Raw genomic sequence first — 18337 nt, 5'->3', positions numbered from 1 at the left:
GAATATTTTCTAGCATTTTGTACCTTGTATGTTTTTCTATCTTCTATTTCTATTGAACATGAATTTGTTGTAATTGGATTTTTAGTATCGGGCTGGCCATTCAAGAGGCAGCTGCTTATGTTGTAACTGGATAGCTTTGACGTGAATTCTTTCGTAATTCATAACTATGCTTTTTATGGGTGGAGAGCCATTGTTAAGTCCATGTGGGAGCTTTCCCGCGAATGCCTTGTATGCTAATTGTTTCTTATTTAAGTCAGTGCTTGATGAGTTTTTTTTTCTTGAGTTTTTACGTAGAGTCGGTGACAAATTTCTAGAGATTGTAAATCAAATAGTAGCATCGTTGTGTTTGCCCATTCTATCCAGATGCCAAGGCATGTGCATGCTTGATTCTTCAGAATTCTGGTGCCAATTTCCCGTCCTTTCGTTTGTGTTGTACAAATGGATGCCTAAGCCTTTCTACTGAATTAGTTAGATATATATGAGAAATGATGTTCTACCATGCTCGCTATATCCCATGCATGTATCCACCGGCCATTGTTACTTTGAGGTTCGTACAACAAATTTTGTTTTCTTTAGAGTTACATATTCCATTGTTATTTTTCTCATTATTTTCACAGCCATTTATTTGGTGAGTGGTAATATTTGAGACAGTATATACGTAGGACCCCTGCTATCTTGACTGTCCATGCTCATCGGATCCTCTACGTGCCTACCGGAGTCACCAAGGGGTATTGGGAGCTCATATGGGCACTATTTCTCTCGTGAGTTGTCACCGAAACACACAGACACAAGAGATAAGAACAAAATCCATGCAAACTCAGATAGGGATACTGTACCGCACACACGTTCATCTCATCCCCTTGCGGGCAATGGTTGTCCCCTGTGGTAGCATAGAAGGGAATTTTGTGTACGCATGGCCAAGTGGGATGAGTATGGTGTGGGTCGCGAGGGAAGAAAACGAGCATGCGATAATGGAGGCGGTTGTTTTGTGCCACAAACAAGATGCACATTTTCTGTTCTTCCATTCTCCTTTTATTCACAGTGATTCACTCATTTTCCATCACAAATTTTCAACCGTTGCCATGCGTATATTAGGCATAGACTATAGACAAGTGAGCCCGTGCTATTCACTGATTCATGCAGAACCATGTGTGCAAACAAGAAACATGACCAATTTCAAGTTCGTTTGTCATTTGCTTTCGTGCGTATATATTGGTAACCGGGTTGCTGGAAACAAACAAAATATTGCAGGACCTAGGAAAGAAACAACTGGAGCAAACAGCCTACGAAAGCCTACTATGTCCGTGTTGTTGTTGTCTGCTAATGGTGAAGCTTAATTTGTTGGGATGTCGCTTATCTCAAGACCCATGGTCGTGTACCAACGAGCAGGATAACACGAGCAGGATAACGGAGTCCCTACACATATGCTCCATAAATCCGCGTCTCTCCCACCACTACACTGCACCCCATTGTTTCTTTGCAGGCTTGGTAGCCGCAATATAGTGACATGTTGATTGATTAGGAAATGATAATTGCTGCATGTTTGGTGTCCAATGTAATCGATGTTATGGCATATGTTATAGTCATTGTTGGCAGTATGGTTGATGATAGCCATGATATTAGAAAACTATGATGTATTGTTGGATTTATTTTCTTTTTAGTTTCACAAAATTTCTCTTCGGTTTCCAAAGGAAGGTGGATTTCGTATGTCCTGGAGCAGGTCTTGCTGGCAGCTCGACTGGACTGGCTGGCTTTTTTCCTAAAGTTTTTGATTTTATTGTTCCACATTTGAAGATAAATTCATGCCGTGCACGAGGGCCGGTGGTCTGCATTACTTCCATATTTCTAGGTGATGGCACCTCTCTTTATGGCTCCAATTAATGTGTTTAGTTTAGGGTGTTGCTGTATGAGGTTGCATATCAAAAGCATGTTGGAGAGTTCTAGAGGCATGCTTGTCAAGCGATGCGTAGGTATTACCTAGAATTGCTAGAAATTAGGCTGGAATATATCTGTCTTGAATTGTTGATCATCGGCTCAAAGCTTGGTTTACGAATGGACATAAGCTCCAGAGATTGGACATGTGCCCCAAACGTACCGCAAGATTAGATCATTCCAGAGTTTGCTTAATTAGTGCTTCCCCATGGCTTCTATTTGATTGCAGGCAATTACTTTTTGTTCCTTTTCCCCGTTGTGATAGTTTGTGTCATGTGCTGGCCAGCTCCAATTATAAGATACCACGTGTTACGTCAACAAGGTCTGAGTTTCTCTTCTGTCAACCTATTTTTTTGTGTCGTGATCTTCAGCTAGTTGTGATTGGTGATAACCTTTTATTTTGTCAGCATTCAGTGTTGATTTAGACTATATACTCATTTTAGTATATTGTAGTTGGATCAGTATATGCTACAATATGAACTGTCGATGTTAGTTTTTTCGCGTACAACTAGCAAGACTGCGCCTATGAGTGAACGATAATAATTTGCAGGCTTGCAATTTTATGTCTTTGGTATATGGATTTGAGGATATGGCTGTTGGTTATCTTCATGTGCCTTTTTGCAAAATTCTGAGATTTGATGGCTCACTATTCTTCTCATTTGTAAAAACTGGGTTCACCTACTTTTAATAAGGTGGCATAAGATTTAGTTCCTTTAGGCAACAAGTCTGTTCTTTAACAGACATTCTGCATTGCAAACATTTACAACCTACCTCCACAATGCAGAATATCTCTTATGAACCCCCCGCTTCAAAATGTAAGGTGTATTAGTTTTTTCTAAAGTCAAACATGTGCATGTTTGACCTTGTTTTTAGAGGAAAAAATACCGAGATCTTTCTATCATTAGATCCTCACAAAAATATTTTTCATATTTTATTTATTTTGTATTGTAGATGTAGATATTTTATTCTATAAACTTGATCAAACATAGACAAGTTTGACTTGCACGAAAATTGAAACACCATATATTCTAGAACGGAGGAACTATATGTTAATATACTGGGTGATTTTCCCACGCGTTGCGGCTAGAATAAAGATTAATTTCAGATGTACTATATATGAAGAAAATGATCTAAATCAAGAGCTACTATTATTAATGCAGAAATGTTTCATACTTGTACTATGTGTGAACAAAGAGTATGCATGGGGTTGCAAAATAGTGTTAGTGGATGCTGACATGGCACAGTTTGTGAGATGGGAGGCCGCATGTTGAGAGAATTAGACTTATTGGGGATCAACTATTTAATAATAGTAGATTCCCCCTTGGTAATATATTAAGCTCTCTTTCTTCCAAAAAAAAAGATATTCGGCATTGCTGAATTGTGAGCTGTTGTATACGCACATGGTAATTATGCTACTTATTAGCTTGATGTTAATTTCGTTGAGTTGTGTATGAGACCTATTTGCCTTACTGCTTATTGTAATTTGATGTTTCAAATTATATGCAAGATACATTTGCAGTAGTTCTTAATTATACGCAACCTGTGAACAGAGGAAAGTTTAATTGAGTAGCTCCAGTTTTACTGGGCGCAGTGAAGCGCGCCACTCCATGTAGTGCATCTTACGTCTAGCTAGCTCCCTAGCAAAGAAGTACTCCCTCCGTTCCTAAATATAAGTCTTTTTAGACATTTTAAATGGACAACAACATACGGATGTATGTAGACATATTTTAGAGTATAGGTCCATTCATTTTGCTCCGTATGTAGTCACTTGTTGGAATCTCTAGAAAGACTTATATTTGGGAACGGAGGGAGTACGTTGCATGCCAATGCCATGAGAAAAGTGTGCACGAGCTCATGCATGTGAGTCGCCCACGTGCATGGACCATATGAGAAAGTATATAATGCACTGGGTATTTAATGTTACCGTTGCACCTAATTTATACTTCTTCCATTCCTAGATATGTCTTCTTAGAGATTTAAATAAGGACTACATAAGAATGTACTCATCCAAAACGGTGAGTTATGGGCCCACAAAACGGTTCCGAATTGACAAGAAATGTGAGTTTTGGCAGCTTCCCTCTATTAGTTCTTTGAGGGTTGCCGAACATGATAACCTCTCCAGGACCCCAAACGGTGAGCTATAGGCCACGAAATGGGTCCAATTCAGGCAAAAACGTCCAGTTTTGGCATCCTCCCTCTAGCCGTATATTGACCTTTGCGAGCTGTAGTATTTTCTTTGCTAGAGGGCCTCACGCGGCGGTACACCACAATCATTCTACGGTGGTATAAACTGCCATCTCCTGCTCAGTTCTGGCCTGTGACTGCAAATATGTTTCCTCCTTATTGCATTCTGTAGTCTTACAATAAAAAATGCAATGTGCATTAAAACCGAGAACAACCATTACAATGAAAATAGATGATCAGAACAGAGAAGTCATACAAAAGCACATGGCCACAACTATGTCTTCAGTGCCACAGATCTGCCTTCAGTCCCATCTTGTTTCCAGAATCCAGGATTAAATCACCAGGACCAGACTCTTCGTGATGCGTCCACAGGCATGGCATTCTGGTGTGGCTTCACCTTGGCATTTCCCTGAACAAAACAAAACCCTGTCCACATCATCATGGTTTGGATCAGGTTCAACTTGTGCGCCTGGGAATACATTACATCCCATTTCGTAGATGTAACACAAGTCTATGATGGGAACACTTTTAATGTCTCTCTATCGACGCATTCGAGAGCAGCCGCTAACAACACAAGGACAATTGCTAGCGAAATTGCATGTGACCGACAGCATCAGCACATGTCTGGCTCCTGGAAAAAAAATTCTTCTGCCCCTCAGCACATGATCTCTTGGCTAGGTCCAGTCCAAGGAAGCAGCTTCCTCATTCAACTGAATAGATAATAAATGTATCGTGAGAATCGCAGAAAAATGAAACTGAAGAGATAACAACCAAACAGAAAAATCTGAGGTACCTAAAAAACCCTGCTTATTAAGAGCAAAAAAAAGTTGGTATCATGGCCAGAGTGCACCATATCTTTGTGCCTGAAATAAATAAATAAATAATGATATGGATAAAAATACATTCGCAGGCATGTAACTATATAGCGAAAACCGTAAAAGATGATCGCAATTCTGCACAAGAAATTTCTACCTTATCAGAAAAACAAATAACCTTCCAAGTTGACCAAGTAGACGAAATTTACTGATAGTTCCATATTTCCTAAATAATTCCAGGTGATCAGTTCCACATTTTCCAAATGAGAAAGTATTTATATGCGTGGTGTGGAAAAGAAAAAGAGAGAAGTCCACATTTCAACCTCAAACTAACCACTCGATTTAATTTACAATCCTGAACTTTGAAACCGGTCGAAATACACCCCGAACTAACCATGAGGTCCAAAACATAACCCTGGTCTCGGTTTTGTGTCTGTCAAGCGGTTTTGACCGAAGTCAATGCTGACTGGACTGCTGACTAGGCACCCAGGAAATAAAAAAACAAGAACAAAACACCAACTGCAGCCTCTAGCTGGAACAGCCGTTCCAGGCCGCCGTCGCCTGTATAGGAAGATGACGACCGGGAGGATACTATGCTCTCTGCCGCCTTCTTGCTGCGTCAACTCCGGCGAGAGATTGCCGCATGAGGAGATGGAAACCGGTGCCTCCGACCACGATTGTACGGTTGCCTCGCCACTACGAACCTCCCGCGCCATCCCACGGAAGAAGACGACCAAGGAAACACCGATCCCGACGAGAACCGCACTGCCCTGTCATCTTCGTCAACTCCGGCGAACCCTCATGAACGGGATCTCCTCGGATGGACCTCGAAGATCTGGACAAGCCTGTCGTCCGGTGCTGGCTGAAGGGCGCCGACGCCGTTGACCTCGCCCCCGAGCTGCTTCAAGTTGGCGGCGCTGCTGCATGGCCGGGAAAGGGGCACTGCGTGATGGACGGCGGGGAGTGGTCGGGGAGGGGAGTCAGCTGAGCTCGGGACGGCAGTGTTGGAGGAACCGGTCTTTCAGGTAGTAGTGCATGCACAAACGTGCGTGCTGTTGCTGTGCCAACGCCCACGATCTGCGTGCTACTACTCATTTCTAGGGGTGGTTAGCCTGTGCATAGCTAAGTTAGTTAAGATAGCTGTGAGTCCGTGTGTAATCTCTGTATAAATGTACACTGAGAGAATCAATACAGTTGTCTACCTCACTTCACTTTCTACAGGCAGCGGCAATAGTAGCAAGGACCGAGTCCAGTAAGGCACAGGCATCCAGTACCCGGCGGCGGAGAAAGAGAGAGAAGTTTTTTTTTTAGAATTTCCTGGGTGCCTAGTCAGCAGTCCAGCCAGCGTTGACTTTGGTCAAAACCGCTTGACCGACACAAAACCGAGACCAGGGTTGAGTTTTGGACCTCATAGTTAGTTTGGGGTGTATTTCATCCGGTTTCCTAGTTCAGGGTTGTAAATCAAACCAAGTGGTTAGTTCAAGCTTGAAATGTGGACTTTTCTCAAAGAAAAATAGTTTATATTCACCTTAATGAAGCCTAGAATGCACTTCGGACTAGCACCTCCATATCCTACTGGTGTCATTTCAGCACAACATTGAAATCCAAGATGCCATTATTGGCTTATCCAGCATTATACAAATCACACGGAGATTTGAAAATACCTGGCAATTGTACAGCCGATGTTTTGCTTGATCATATCAACCCATATCTTTCAGACCTCACATCTTCCTACTTGCAGAACTGCAGGAACTGTTGCCGTTTTATTGTGAGCAGTTAGAAAAACAATTATTTAACTAGCAATTCTCAAGTTCCCATCCCAGGTCTGAGAAGAACAAAACATACACATATCTTAATCTCTGCCATATTTTGGTACAATGATTGCTTATTATTTATAAATGCATTAAAACACCTAAATAAGTGACAGCTAATTAGCAACTGCAAGCTTGCCTTCCTTTATTCCTTTCTCTCCACATTACAATTATAAGAAAAATTGCTGAAATTAACAAAGACTAGTACTATCGGCTACAAATTATTATTACACTGAAGTTGCAGCACCAGATTATTCCGCTATAGCTGCAAGCAGTCTTGGTATTGGGGGCACATCAATCTCCTGTAGACCCTCGAGAACCCGGACTACTTCACCCATGGTCGGCCGATCCAGCTCATTATCTTGGATGCACCAACATGCAACTTTGCAAACCCTTTCAGCCTCTTCCAAGTTGATGCCACCATGTAACCGTGGATCCACCAAACTCTTCAAATCTCCATCGTGAAGCTTGCTGATGGCTTGCACAGGGAAGTATTCAATATTCTGGTTACTGTTGCTGCTGCTAGTGTCGTATGATGTTTCAGGTGAAGAATTCCTCCTTCCTGATATGATTTCCAATAGCACCATGCCGAAGCCGTAAACGTCAACTTTCGGTGTGATAGCCACTCCAGTAAGCCACTCTGGGGCAAGATAACCCACAGTTCCTCTGAATGAAGTCAGAATTCGGCTGAAATCCCTTCCCACAAACGCTGCCAACCAAAGTCTGCCACTTTAGGAACAAATGATGCATCCAGAAGTATGTTCTCTGGCTTAATATCGCAGTGTATGATGCACTCACGACAACCCTGATGCAGGTAGCACAATCCTCTAGCAACTCCTAGGGATATCTGATATCTGATGTTCCAATTCAGGACAACAACATTTGCATTGCTCTTCTTAAATAGATGACCATCAAGAGACCCATTTAACATATGCTCATACACAAGTAATCTGTGATCACCTTCGCAGCAGAAACCTATCAATTTGACTAGGTTTATGTGCTGGATAAGTCCAACTGAGCCACCTCGGCCCTGAATTGCTTCTCTCCTTGACGGGCACCATCAAGCCTTTTCACTGCTACAATAGTCTCCGAAACACTTAACACTCCCTTGTATACAGAACCAAAACTTCCAACACCTAACTTTTCAGAGAAGTTTTTAGTAGCACGAACTAAATCAGTATATTTGAAGGCTATAATCCCGCCAACACTTCCTTGATTGTCATAGAATAATGGCAGCAGACCACACCACATGAATTTTTTCCTCCGATTCAGTAACAACCACAGAAGAATGAGTAACCCAAACCCAGTAATGCTTGTAGCAATAACAACTCCAACGTTTGGCTTTTTTTTGTTTTTTTCTCAAACTTGGCAAGAAATCTTTGGCAGAAAGACAGAGATAAAGAACATCTTTAGAAGTGATAGTAATGCCGTTGTTCATATTTACACTACGCAATTCCCCGTTCCAGACATAGCATCTGCTATTGTTATAGGAATAAGCAGTGCAGGAGCAGGAACTGAGACAAGCTTCTTCGCATTTGCTCTGAGTCGAAGTAACGACTATGCTCTGCGGGTTGTAGGGCAATGTAACTTGAGAAATGGGATGGAACATGTCCGTTGAACTTATGATGTTGCTGTCACTAGTGCAATGTAATGGTGTATTTCTGATGCATCCTCCTGTTCTGTCCTCAAATTCCCAATCCTGCAGTGACTTCTGAGAGAAGCTCTTCATACAGTCACATGATGGATGTGGATTGCCATTGCAGACCGTGTAAGGTCCACAAGTAGCAGGAGGAATGCAGGGATCGTCGGGTATGGCATATATGGTTTGCCAAGATTGATTATCTTGTGACCAAAGATTAAGCTTTATTTGACCAGAGATATCTAGTAAGATAAAAAAGGAAGATGACTCATCAAGTGAAGTGTACATGTAGTACTCCTCTTGGTCGTTATTGACATATGTTGGGTTCATCAAGCCTTTGGTGCGTGGATCCATATCTAGCACTGCCTTGAGCATTGGTACAAGATTAAATGATGATTTTGTGGAGGATGCATAAAGCCAATATTCTACCAAGGGATTGAGACGCTTAAGGACGAGCCCCTTGGTCTGTTCTAGTTCATAGCTGTATGAGCCAGGACCCGGATCAATGAGGCTCTTCATTGAGATGGCCTGGTGACTGAAACCAGTGACCTTGTTCCGGCCAAACTTTGCACCAGGAAGTATAACATCTGTTGGGTAGTCGAAGCTCTGCCACACCGGTAGGTCAGATGACGGGCTCTCTTTGAGGGCAAGGTTTCCGCTGTTCAAGAGAACGGCGGTACTAGTGTTGTTTCTTCTGAGGTGTGTCCTATTATTTACGACGCGGGTGGACCAAACAATGGATTCATTGTTGGCAGCATGGTTTACAATGACAAGATTGCCATCACTTGATATCTTGAACCGTGTTTGGTTGATGATGGGGTCAGCGATGGGCTGATCCCTATTAGCAACCCATACATAAGTGCAAACCGGGATCTTATTGAACCATATGCCAAGGTACCACAAGCTTGGGATTGGAGATGTGGTGTTGTAGGACGACTTACTGATGGTGCTTGCTGGCTGGAACTGAAAAAAGCCAAGCGCGAACTTGGCATTTCTTGAGGCGATCCTGCCCCCAACGGCGAGCACTTGGCCTGCCATGAGAGTATCATTGTTTGCAGCTACAAAGAAGGATGGCCAAAGAGTAGTGTGGAAGAGGAGAAGCCCGAGTGATAATATGTAGAGCGGAGGCATGGAGAACATTGCTGCTCTGCTCTGATATTTGTTGAAGGAAGGTGTCGTATATATAGATAGAATGTAAGAGGTTCAGCTGACTGACCAGAGGAGTCGCTAGTTCGCTACAATCCATTTTGGACTCATTCAATTCAAACTGGGAAGTGGACCTTTGAAGCCTCCACCAGGCGGCTAGAGGGAGCCACCCATGGATAACTAATATCTGGCGAGTGCCATACCATATAATTTCTAAAAACCCAACTCGCAAATATTTGCTCACTGAATATCACAAATGCAAATTCAACCGATAGCAACACAAAAGACCAAGGAAAGCTCCCTATGAAAGTGGGACCAGACAGGAATACAACAAATGTATCAGACTCACCTCTTCAGGCCTTGTTGGGTTGCGTGTGAATCCGAGTGGATTGAAGGGGTTTGAGGGGGATTTAAACCTCTTCTAAGTCAAAATACGAACCAATCCTTGCCAATCCCCTCCAATCCTCTTGGGGAGAGGATTAACCGAACAAAGTCTCAGGACTGAAATTACTTGCACCCATACTAGCAATGAGACTGTACGGCCCAGGCTCATTGAATCAAAATCTCTTTTGCAATGAGTTCGGCGGATTATTTCCCTGGTCGCTCTCATTTTGTCAATCACATGCCTTTTGTGAAGCCAGTCAAAGTCCCTGGCTCATTTTACCAAAATGCCTCTTCCACTATGAGTTCAGTGGGCTATTTCCCCAGTCACACTCATTTGGCCGATCACACGACTTGTGTGAAGCCAGTCAAAAGTCCCAGGCTCATTAAACCAGCATGTCTCATTCGCTATGAGTTCAGCTGACTATTTCCCCAGTCACTCTCATCCGGTCGATCACACGACTTTCGCATCACTCTGGCAATTGGCAATGGTGGCTAATTCTACAAAATGTCAGAAAGAAAGCAAATCTTTTTCCAAAAAACAGAAAAAAGAAAGCAACCTAGTCAGGAACCTAACTGGCAGGCTGTTCTCCCTCATAGAATTTCCAAGTTCAGGATAAATAAAATAATGCATAGCACCCATAGAGTGGAATAGGCTGCCTCTTCCACATTGGCAGAATAAGACAAAATGGCATCAGATCGAAATTTGGATACACCAAGCGGTTATACAGCTTATGCAATCACTTGATGAGGTACAGTTTTTCAAAATCAATTATTGAATCTTTTTTTTTTTAAAAAGGGGGGACTCCCCGGCCTCTGCATCAGGAAGATGCATACGGCCACTTATATAAATAAAATAGGTTCAACAAAGTCTAAGAGTCGCAAAAGAAAACAACGTCGAGCTCACATAGACCTCGACATGAAATCAATTATTGAATCTTAGCTGACACTTTGTCCAAGCATGCTATTAGCAACGTATCTATGCACTAGAAGTTCTGAAATTATCATCCTAGCTCTGAAAAGAACACCTGAACTCATGTGCAGGTATGTGCAGTGCAGTACCCTGGAAAGCATGTGCTCCATGCTCCCTTCCAGATGCTTATCCACCCACAGGCAAATACCTAAACGCAGCACATAAATTCGTCAAATCATTTGCAAGCAGTACAAAACGAAAAATCAGCAGAGAAACAGTTCTTCGTTGCCGGTGTGGAATCTTTACCGAATTTGCAAAATTTAGGATACTTAAAACCCCAGGTGTTGTCTTTTACGGTAGGAGAATGCCTCTTCGTTGCTTTATTTTGTCAGCATGGACTGAAGAAGTCGAAGCACTTATCGTGCACTGATGGCTGTTTTCTTCGAGGGGTCCGGATGTAATAACCTCATGATTACTGAACCATATGCCTAGGTACCAGCTGGAGCTGGGGGAGGTGGCATTGCGGGACGACATACTGATGCTGCTTGCTGCTGGCTGGAAGAAGCCGAGGGCGAACTTCCCGTTTCTTAAGACGAGCTTCTCACCGACGGCGAGTGCTTAGCCTGCCACGAGAATGTCTTCATTTGCAGCTGACGGGGAACTCAATTAAGTTCACATTACGCCAGTATTGGGACAGAATTAGCATAAACACGCAATATTGGTACCATAAATACAAGGCTGTGCTACCCTAATTGCAAGGCAGGACTTCATCTTTTCTTTTTAGTCCCTTGTTTAGAACTTCTTATTTGATTCTATTTCGCCTAAGGACATGTAAACCATGTGCACCTTTTCTATCTATCATGTAAACAGTTGGCAAACTTAAAAATCACACTGCAGTCAAGAAAAAAAAAGGAACGGTGGTAGTAGTGGCAATACCAGAGTGCCAGGATTCATATTTAACTTATACCTAGACAAGCTATGGCACCATCCTATGCTCATTGGACCATGGTCCAACCCAGACATAAGATTCATGCCTATTGTGAAGGCAGTTGATTCTCCCTCTCAGTGAACTTGTAAGTGTGAACGGTTGATCTGCAGAAGATCAGAAAGAAAGCAACTCACAGTCAAGCTTTTCTTTTATAGCATTACCAAGTTCAGGATAAAGGAAATACAACATGCATCAATTAGCTAAAAGCAGAGCACCCATAGAACAGAGCATCACTTATCTTCTATGGCCAGAACGGGAAATATGGCAACAAATAGAACAGCAAGGAACAAACAATCTTTTTCCTAGAGAAGAAAGAAAATCAACAGCCTAATACAATGTTCAACACAACACTCAGTGACGTAATTTGGCAAGTTCAGTCAACCTTACTAAGCAACGGCGAAGGAGCTATTCAAGTTCTGCAATATTTTTCCACAATGCTTGCTTACCATACAAAAACATAAATAACAGAGGATTTAGCAACTGAAAGCTTGTCTTCTTCCTTCGTTCCTTCCACTCCAGATTACAATTTTAAAGAAACAAAGATTAATAACATCGATCGTATGTGAAGCACTCTCTATGAACTATTAATATTACACTGAAGTTACAACACTAAATTGTTCTGTTAGAGCTGCAAGTAGTCTTGGCATCGGGGGCATATCAATCTTTTGCAGACCCTCGAGAACCCGGACTACTTCACCCATAGTCGGCCGATCAAACTCATTATCTTGGATGCACCAGCATGCAACTTTGCAAACCCTTTCAGCCTCTTCCAAATTGAAGTCGCCATGCAACTGTGGATCCACCAAACTCTTGACATCTCCGCCATGAAGCTTGCTGATGGCTTGCACAGGGAAAAAATCAACATTCTGGTACCTGGTGCTGCTGCTTCTAGTGTTGTATGGTGTTTCTAGTGAGGAATTCCTCCTTCCTGATATGATTTCCAGAAGTACCATGCCGAAGCCGTAAACATCAATTTTCGGTGTGATTGCAACTCCGCTAAGCCACTCTGGGGCAAGATAACCAGCAGTCCCTCTGAATGTAGTCATAACTCGGCTAAAATCCCTTCCCACAAACGCAGCTAACCCAAAGTCTGCGATTTTAGGAACAAATGATGCATCCACGAGTATGTTTCCTGGCTTAATGTCACAATGTATGATGCATTTGTGACAACTCTCATGCAAGTAGCACAATCCTTTGGCAACTCCTAGGGCTATTTGATATCTGGTGTTCCAATCTAGGACAGGAGAACTGCTCTTCTCAAATAGATGACCCTCAAGAGACCCATTTAACATGTGTTCATACACAAGTAACCTGTGATCACCTTCGCAGCAGAAACCGATCAATTTCACAATGTTGATATGTTGGATCAGTCCAACTGAGCTCACCTCAGCCCTGAATTGCTTCTCTCCTTGACGGGCACCATCAAGCCTTTTCACTGCTATACTAGTTGAGTCCTTTAAGACTCCTTTGTATACAGAACCAAAACCACCCCCTCCCAGCTTTTCTGAGAAGTTTTTAGTAGCACGCACTAAATCAGTGTATCTAAAGGCTATTATCCCACCACCAGTGCCTTGATTCTTGCATAATGGCTTCAATTTGTTCTTCCAAATCAGTAACAGCAGCACGAGCATTAGCAATAATCCAAAACCAATAATGCTTGCGGCAGTTACAACTCTTATGTTTGTTTGATTCTTCTTCTTTTCAAACTTTGCAGCCGCGGCAAGGCGAAGGTAAAGGGCATCTTTAGAATTATTGTCAATGCCATCATTCAGATTTACACTGAGCAATTCACCATGCCAGACAGAGCATCTGCTATTGTTATAGGAATAAGCGGTGCAGGAGCAGGAACTGAGACAAGCTTCTTCGCATTTGCTCTGAGTGGTAGCAACATCTATGCTTTGTGGGTTGTAGGGTAACACAACTTGAGAAATGGGGTGGAATATGTATGTTGAACTTGTCGTGTTTTTGTTGTTACCACTAGTGCCGCAATGCAAAGGTGTGTTTCTGATGCATCCTCCTGTCCGATCCTCAAACTCCCAATCCTGTGGTGACCTCTGAGAGAAGCTCTCCATACAGTCACAGGATGGCTGTGCGTTGCCGTTGCAGACTGTGAAAGGCCCGCAGGTAGCAGCTGGAGTGCAGGCATCGGCAGGCTCAGCACAGATGGTTTGCCAAGACTGGTCGGCTTGCGACCAAACATTCAGCTTGACCTGACCGGAGATGTCTAGTGAGACAAACAGGGAAGACGATGATTCCTCCGGCGAAGTGTACATGTAGTACTCCTCTTGCTCGTTGTCGACATATATTGGGTTCATCAAGCCTTTGGTGCGTGGATCCAAATCTATAATTGTCTTTAGTGTTGGTAAAACACTCAGTGATGATGTTTTGGAGGATGCCCAATGCCAATAGACTACAGAGGGATTGTTGCGGCGCTTGAGGACGGCGACGCCGCTGGTGTCTAGTTCTAGGCTGTATGAGCCAAGACCCATATCAATGAGGCTCTTCTTTGATATGAACTTGCGGCTGAAACCAGTGACCTTGTTCCAGCCAAGCTTGGCGCCAGAAAGCGCGATATCTGTTGGGTAGTCGAAGCTCTGCCACAACATCACTTTGCTATTTGTGAGTAGGGCAAGGTTTCCGCTGTTCAGGAGAACAGCAGCACCAGAGGTGGTGGTGTTTATGCTACTGGCTTGTGTCCTATTGGCAATATGAGTGGACCAAACAAGGGATTCAGTGACGGCATCAGCACGGTTTGTGACAATGACAAGATTGCCGTCACTCGAGAACTTGAGCTTTGTTGAGTTGATGTTGGAATGGGCGATGGGCTCCTCCCGATTAGCAACCCACACGACGGTAAAAACCGGGATCTTATTGAACCATATGCCAAGGTACCAGCTGGAGCTGGAGCTGGTGGCGTTGTGGGACTTACTGATGGTGGTCGTTGCAGGCTGGAAGAAGCCGAGCGCGAACTTGCCGTTCGTCGAGACGAGCTTGTCGCCGACGGCAAGCACTTGGCCTTCAGTGAGGGTATCGCCAGCAGGTGCGGACGAGGAGCAGCGAGGAGTGTGTGAGAGGAGAAGCGCAAGAACCAATATGTAGAGGAGAGGCATGGGGAAGAGTGTGAATGTGCTCTGCTCTGCTATTCGAAGAAGGAAGAAAAGAATGTATATATAGACTATACTGGAACAGGAAGCAATGATATGCTCAGCTGACTGTGTCACGCGTAATGTCACTAGGATCCATTTGGGACCAACCAAATTCAGATCAGGACAGCAGTGGCCCAATTCCAGGAGTGTGAATGTGAATGTGCTCTGCTCTGCTCTGGAATTCAAAGGAAGAAGAGGATGTATATGTAGACTGGGAGCAACCAAATTTGGATTACGCGGAATGTCACTACGCCCCATTTGGGAGCAATCAAATTCAGACTAGGACAGCAGTGGCCCAATTCAGACTGGGGCCACTACCTCTCTGCATAATACAAGGCAGGCAGCGTACCATGAAAACGATGTGCTAGTCGGCAGCGCACACCAAGGAGGACTTTGAGTGATCATGAGGCTTCCACCGAGCGTCCAAGTCAGTCATGAGGCTTCCACTACGTGGCCATGGAATTTGGTCAGGTCAACCGTGAGGCTTCCACAAAAGCTGCTGCGGGCCATGGTGAAGTCAATCATGAGGCTTCCACCAATCTTACCAGGAAAATGACATTTTAGGTGTCTTTCACTACGACAGTGAGCTCTTTTATTTCGCGAATACGAAAAAGTTTTGTGCATCTTTCATTGACAGGAAGAAACAGAGTACAAACAGACATATGCTAACTGTAAAAAGGGTCAGCGAACAAGGCAATAGCCTGAATGATCATCATGGTGTTATTGACACATTCAAGGGTTGTCTTCAGATACAACTTTTAGAAATCGAAAAAGATCCTGCCTCCGTGAGCCAGAGAAGAGAACTATAGAGAGCGGCAGGAGGCGACAGCATGGGCGACGCGCCTGCTGCGGTGTGGCAGCCATCCGCGGAGGGGACGGCGGGCTGGTCTGTGGTCCGGCGCAGCGCGAGCAAACTACAGGTGAGCGGCGGGGAGGGCCGCGCCGGCTCACCTGCAGCGGGGGACGGCGGTTGCCACAACCGCTTCTGGGCGCTGGCGGCGGAGGACTCGGAGGAGGACGACGATGGCGGGGAGCTGGATCCGGAGCGGGGCCTGTGCGCGGTGCCTGCAGGGCCGTCGATTGGAGATTTCGTGGCCTTTGCAGCGAAGCAGAGCGGTGTGGCTTCGAGCTCGGGGCGTGGGAGACGCTTCGCGCCGGGCGGCCGTGGCTCCAGATCCATGGCCTCACGCATCTGGCTGCCGTCGCGGGCGTGCAGCTCGGGCTCGGGTGCTGGCGGTTCGTCGGGGGCGGCGACGTGTATTCGAGCCAAGGTGGCAGCGAGCCTGATGGTGGCGCAGACGGAACTGTCCAGGGAGGACTGGCCGTGCCTGCCGGCGCCTCCTGTGGCGGCGGCGGCGGAGGCGGCGGGGTCGCCGTGCGGTCCGGAGACGATGCGCTCGGCACCAGGCCCTAGGGTTGGGCCGGATGGGCCGTTGGTGGGGGCCCTTCCTGGGCTGACGTCGGGCGTGGGGCTGGCTGAGGGTTCTGGGCCTGGGCTGGGGGGACAGGCTGGGGCGTTTTCTGACCCTCCAGTGGGACTGGGACTGGAGACGACCTCGGACCTGCGGCCTCAAGTGCCCCAACGGCCCAACGCGCCGCGGCCCGGCACTGGCCCGGCCACTGGCTATAAGTGGGTGAGGAGGGGTTGCCTGGATCCCCGTTTAGGGTTTCCAGCCACCACTCGCGAGGTGCGGCGCCTCGCTCACTCCGCCCGCACGATCCAGATCTGCCCCCCTCCTCCCCCCCTTCTCCTTTCTTTCCCGGCGGTGGTGATGGGAGATAGGCGTGCGGACAAGCGGCCCATGGAGGTGTCAGATCCGGAGGCGGAACGGCGTAGGGAGCGGGAACTGCGCGACAAGGCGAAGCGAGTGATGCGCGAGCGTTTGGGTGGCCGCGAGGCCAGAGAAGAGCGTGGCGGATCTCGCGACCATGGCGGGCGTGAGGGGGATTGGGGTCCTCCTCCCCCGTGGTGGATCCAGCAGCAGGAGCGCAAGAAGAAAAAGAAGGTTCAGCAGCGGCGACGAGAGCTTGAGAGGAAGCATGAGGCGCATCCCAACTGTGGTGCGGGCCACGGGGACCCAATGGCCAAGAAGCCGCGTGCAGATCCACAGGCGGTGGCACTGCCCTCTGCACCTAAGGGTACGGCGGAGGAACCCATCCCAGTGGAGGTGGCACCGGACGTGGAGTGCTTTAAGTGCGGGCGCCCCGGCCACTTCCAATCCCAGTGCAAGTTCTTGCCCCTCTGTGTGCTCTGCAAGGAAGAAGGGCACGCATCCGCTCACTATCCGACGAGGGGCCGACAGCTTCACCTTCAAATCATGGGAAGCGCCATATCTGGGGAAGGATTTTTTTGCCTAGAGTTCGAGGAAGCGGACGAGCCCGAAGCCCCCATCGATGCTCGCATCAAGAACGCGGCCATCCTATCTGCGGAGCCGGGGAAGCTGAATCTTCGGATCCTCAAACAAGAACTGAAGCACATGGTGACAGGAGACTGGGATTGGCAGGTAACACAAGTGGGTGATGACGACTTCGTGGTGGTCTTTCCTTCTGCAGATCTGTTACACATGGCGAAGTCTAGTGGTAAGTTGTTTTTGTCCATCAATGACATCACTGCGCGTGTGCGCGACATGCTACACGAGGAGGTCCAGCCCATGGTGATGCCGGAGACTTGGGTGCGGCTCCATGGCATCCCAAAGAAACATAGGCGTGAAGACCGCATCAGGGAGGGGTTCCGGATGCTGGGACGGCCAATTGTGGTCGATGAACTTTCTCTGATCAGGTTGGGGCCTGTTCGGATGAAGCTTGCTTGCAAAGCTCCGGAGAAGCTGAATGGTGTCGTCGAGGTGTGGTTCAACCACGAGGGATACCAAATCAAGGTGGAGCGCGAGACCCTGCCCAAAAGGGGTGGTGAATGGGCTGTGCTGGGAACCGGCCCTGCCAACCCTCCTGCCAAGGACGCGAATCCGGGCGCTCGGACGCTGGGCATTGAAAAACACGGCAGGGCTGAACCAGGCATGGAGCCGCAAGGGTGCGAGGGCGGCCCTCGTGGTGCGGAGAACCAGGATACCAAGATGCAAGACAGGGGAGAGGATCAAGACGACAGCATCCAGGACACATCCATCGACACTGAAACTTGGGACAAGCTGGGTGCGCTGTCGGCTGAGATTGGTGCCATGGGGGTGCCGACTCAGGACACCGCGGTGAGCGGGCCTCCGCTAGCCAGGTCGCTGGAGCTTTCCTTCAACGAGTACGGGACCAACCTTGCCCCGACCCAGGTGGCGGCGACTCTGACTGGCGCGGGCGGGGTCTCCTCTGCTGCCTCTCTTCCAGCCTCTTCCTCTCCAGTGGCCGTGGGGGCGGACTTTGGTTGCGTGGTGATCGA

At 46.4% G+C, this 18337-nt stretch overlaps 1 protein-coding gene and 1 pseudogene across 1 annotated transcript; both read right to left on the bottom strand.

Moving 5' to 3' along the window:
- Positions 1 to 6254: 6254 nt before the first annotated feature.
- Positions 6255 to 14932, bottom strand: LOC109765653 (G-type lectin S-receptor-like serine/threonine-protein kinase At2g19130; annotated as a pseudogene).
- LOC109765645 (G-type lectin S-receptor-like serine/threonine-protein kinase At2g19130) lies at positions 12282 to 14919 on the bottom strand. The gene has a single exon (XM_020324428.4). The coding sequence runs from the start codon at positions 14917 to 14919 to the stop codon at positions 12400 to 12402; it is 2520 nt and encodes an 839-aa protein (XP_020180017.1). The 3' UTR covers positions 12282 to 12399.
- Positions 14933 to 18337: the final 3405 nt, after the last annotated feature.

This window comes from Aegilops tauschii, chromosome 1 (genome assembly GCF_002575655.3).
Source record: "Aegilops tauschii subsp. strangulata cultivar AL8/78 chromosome 1, Aet v6.0, whole genome shotgun sequence".
NCBI classification, from domain to species: Eukaryota; Viridiplantae; Streptophyta; class Magnoliopsida; order Poales; family Poaceae; genus Aegilops; species Aegilops tauschii.
The sequence above is the reverse complement of the archived record's forward strand: the minus strand, read 5'-3'. Positions and strand labels throughout refer to the sequence as shown.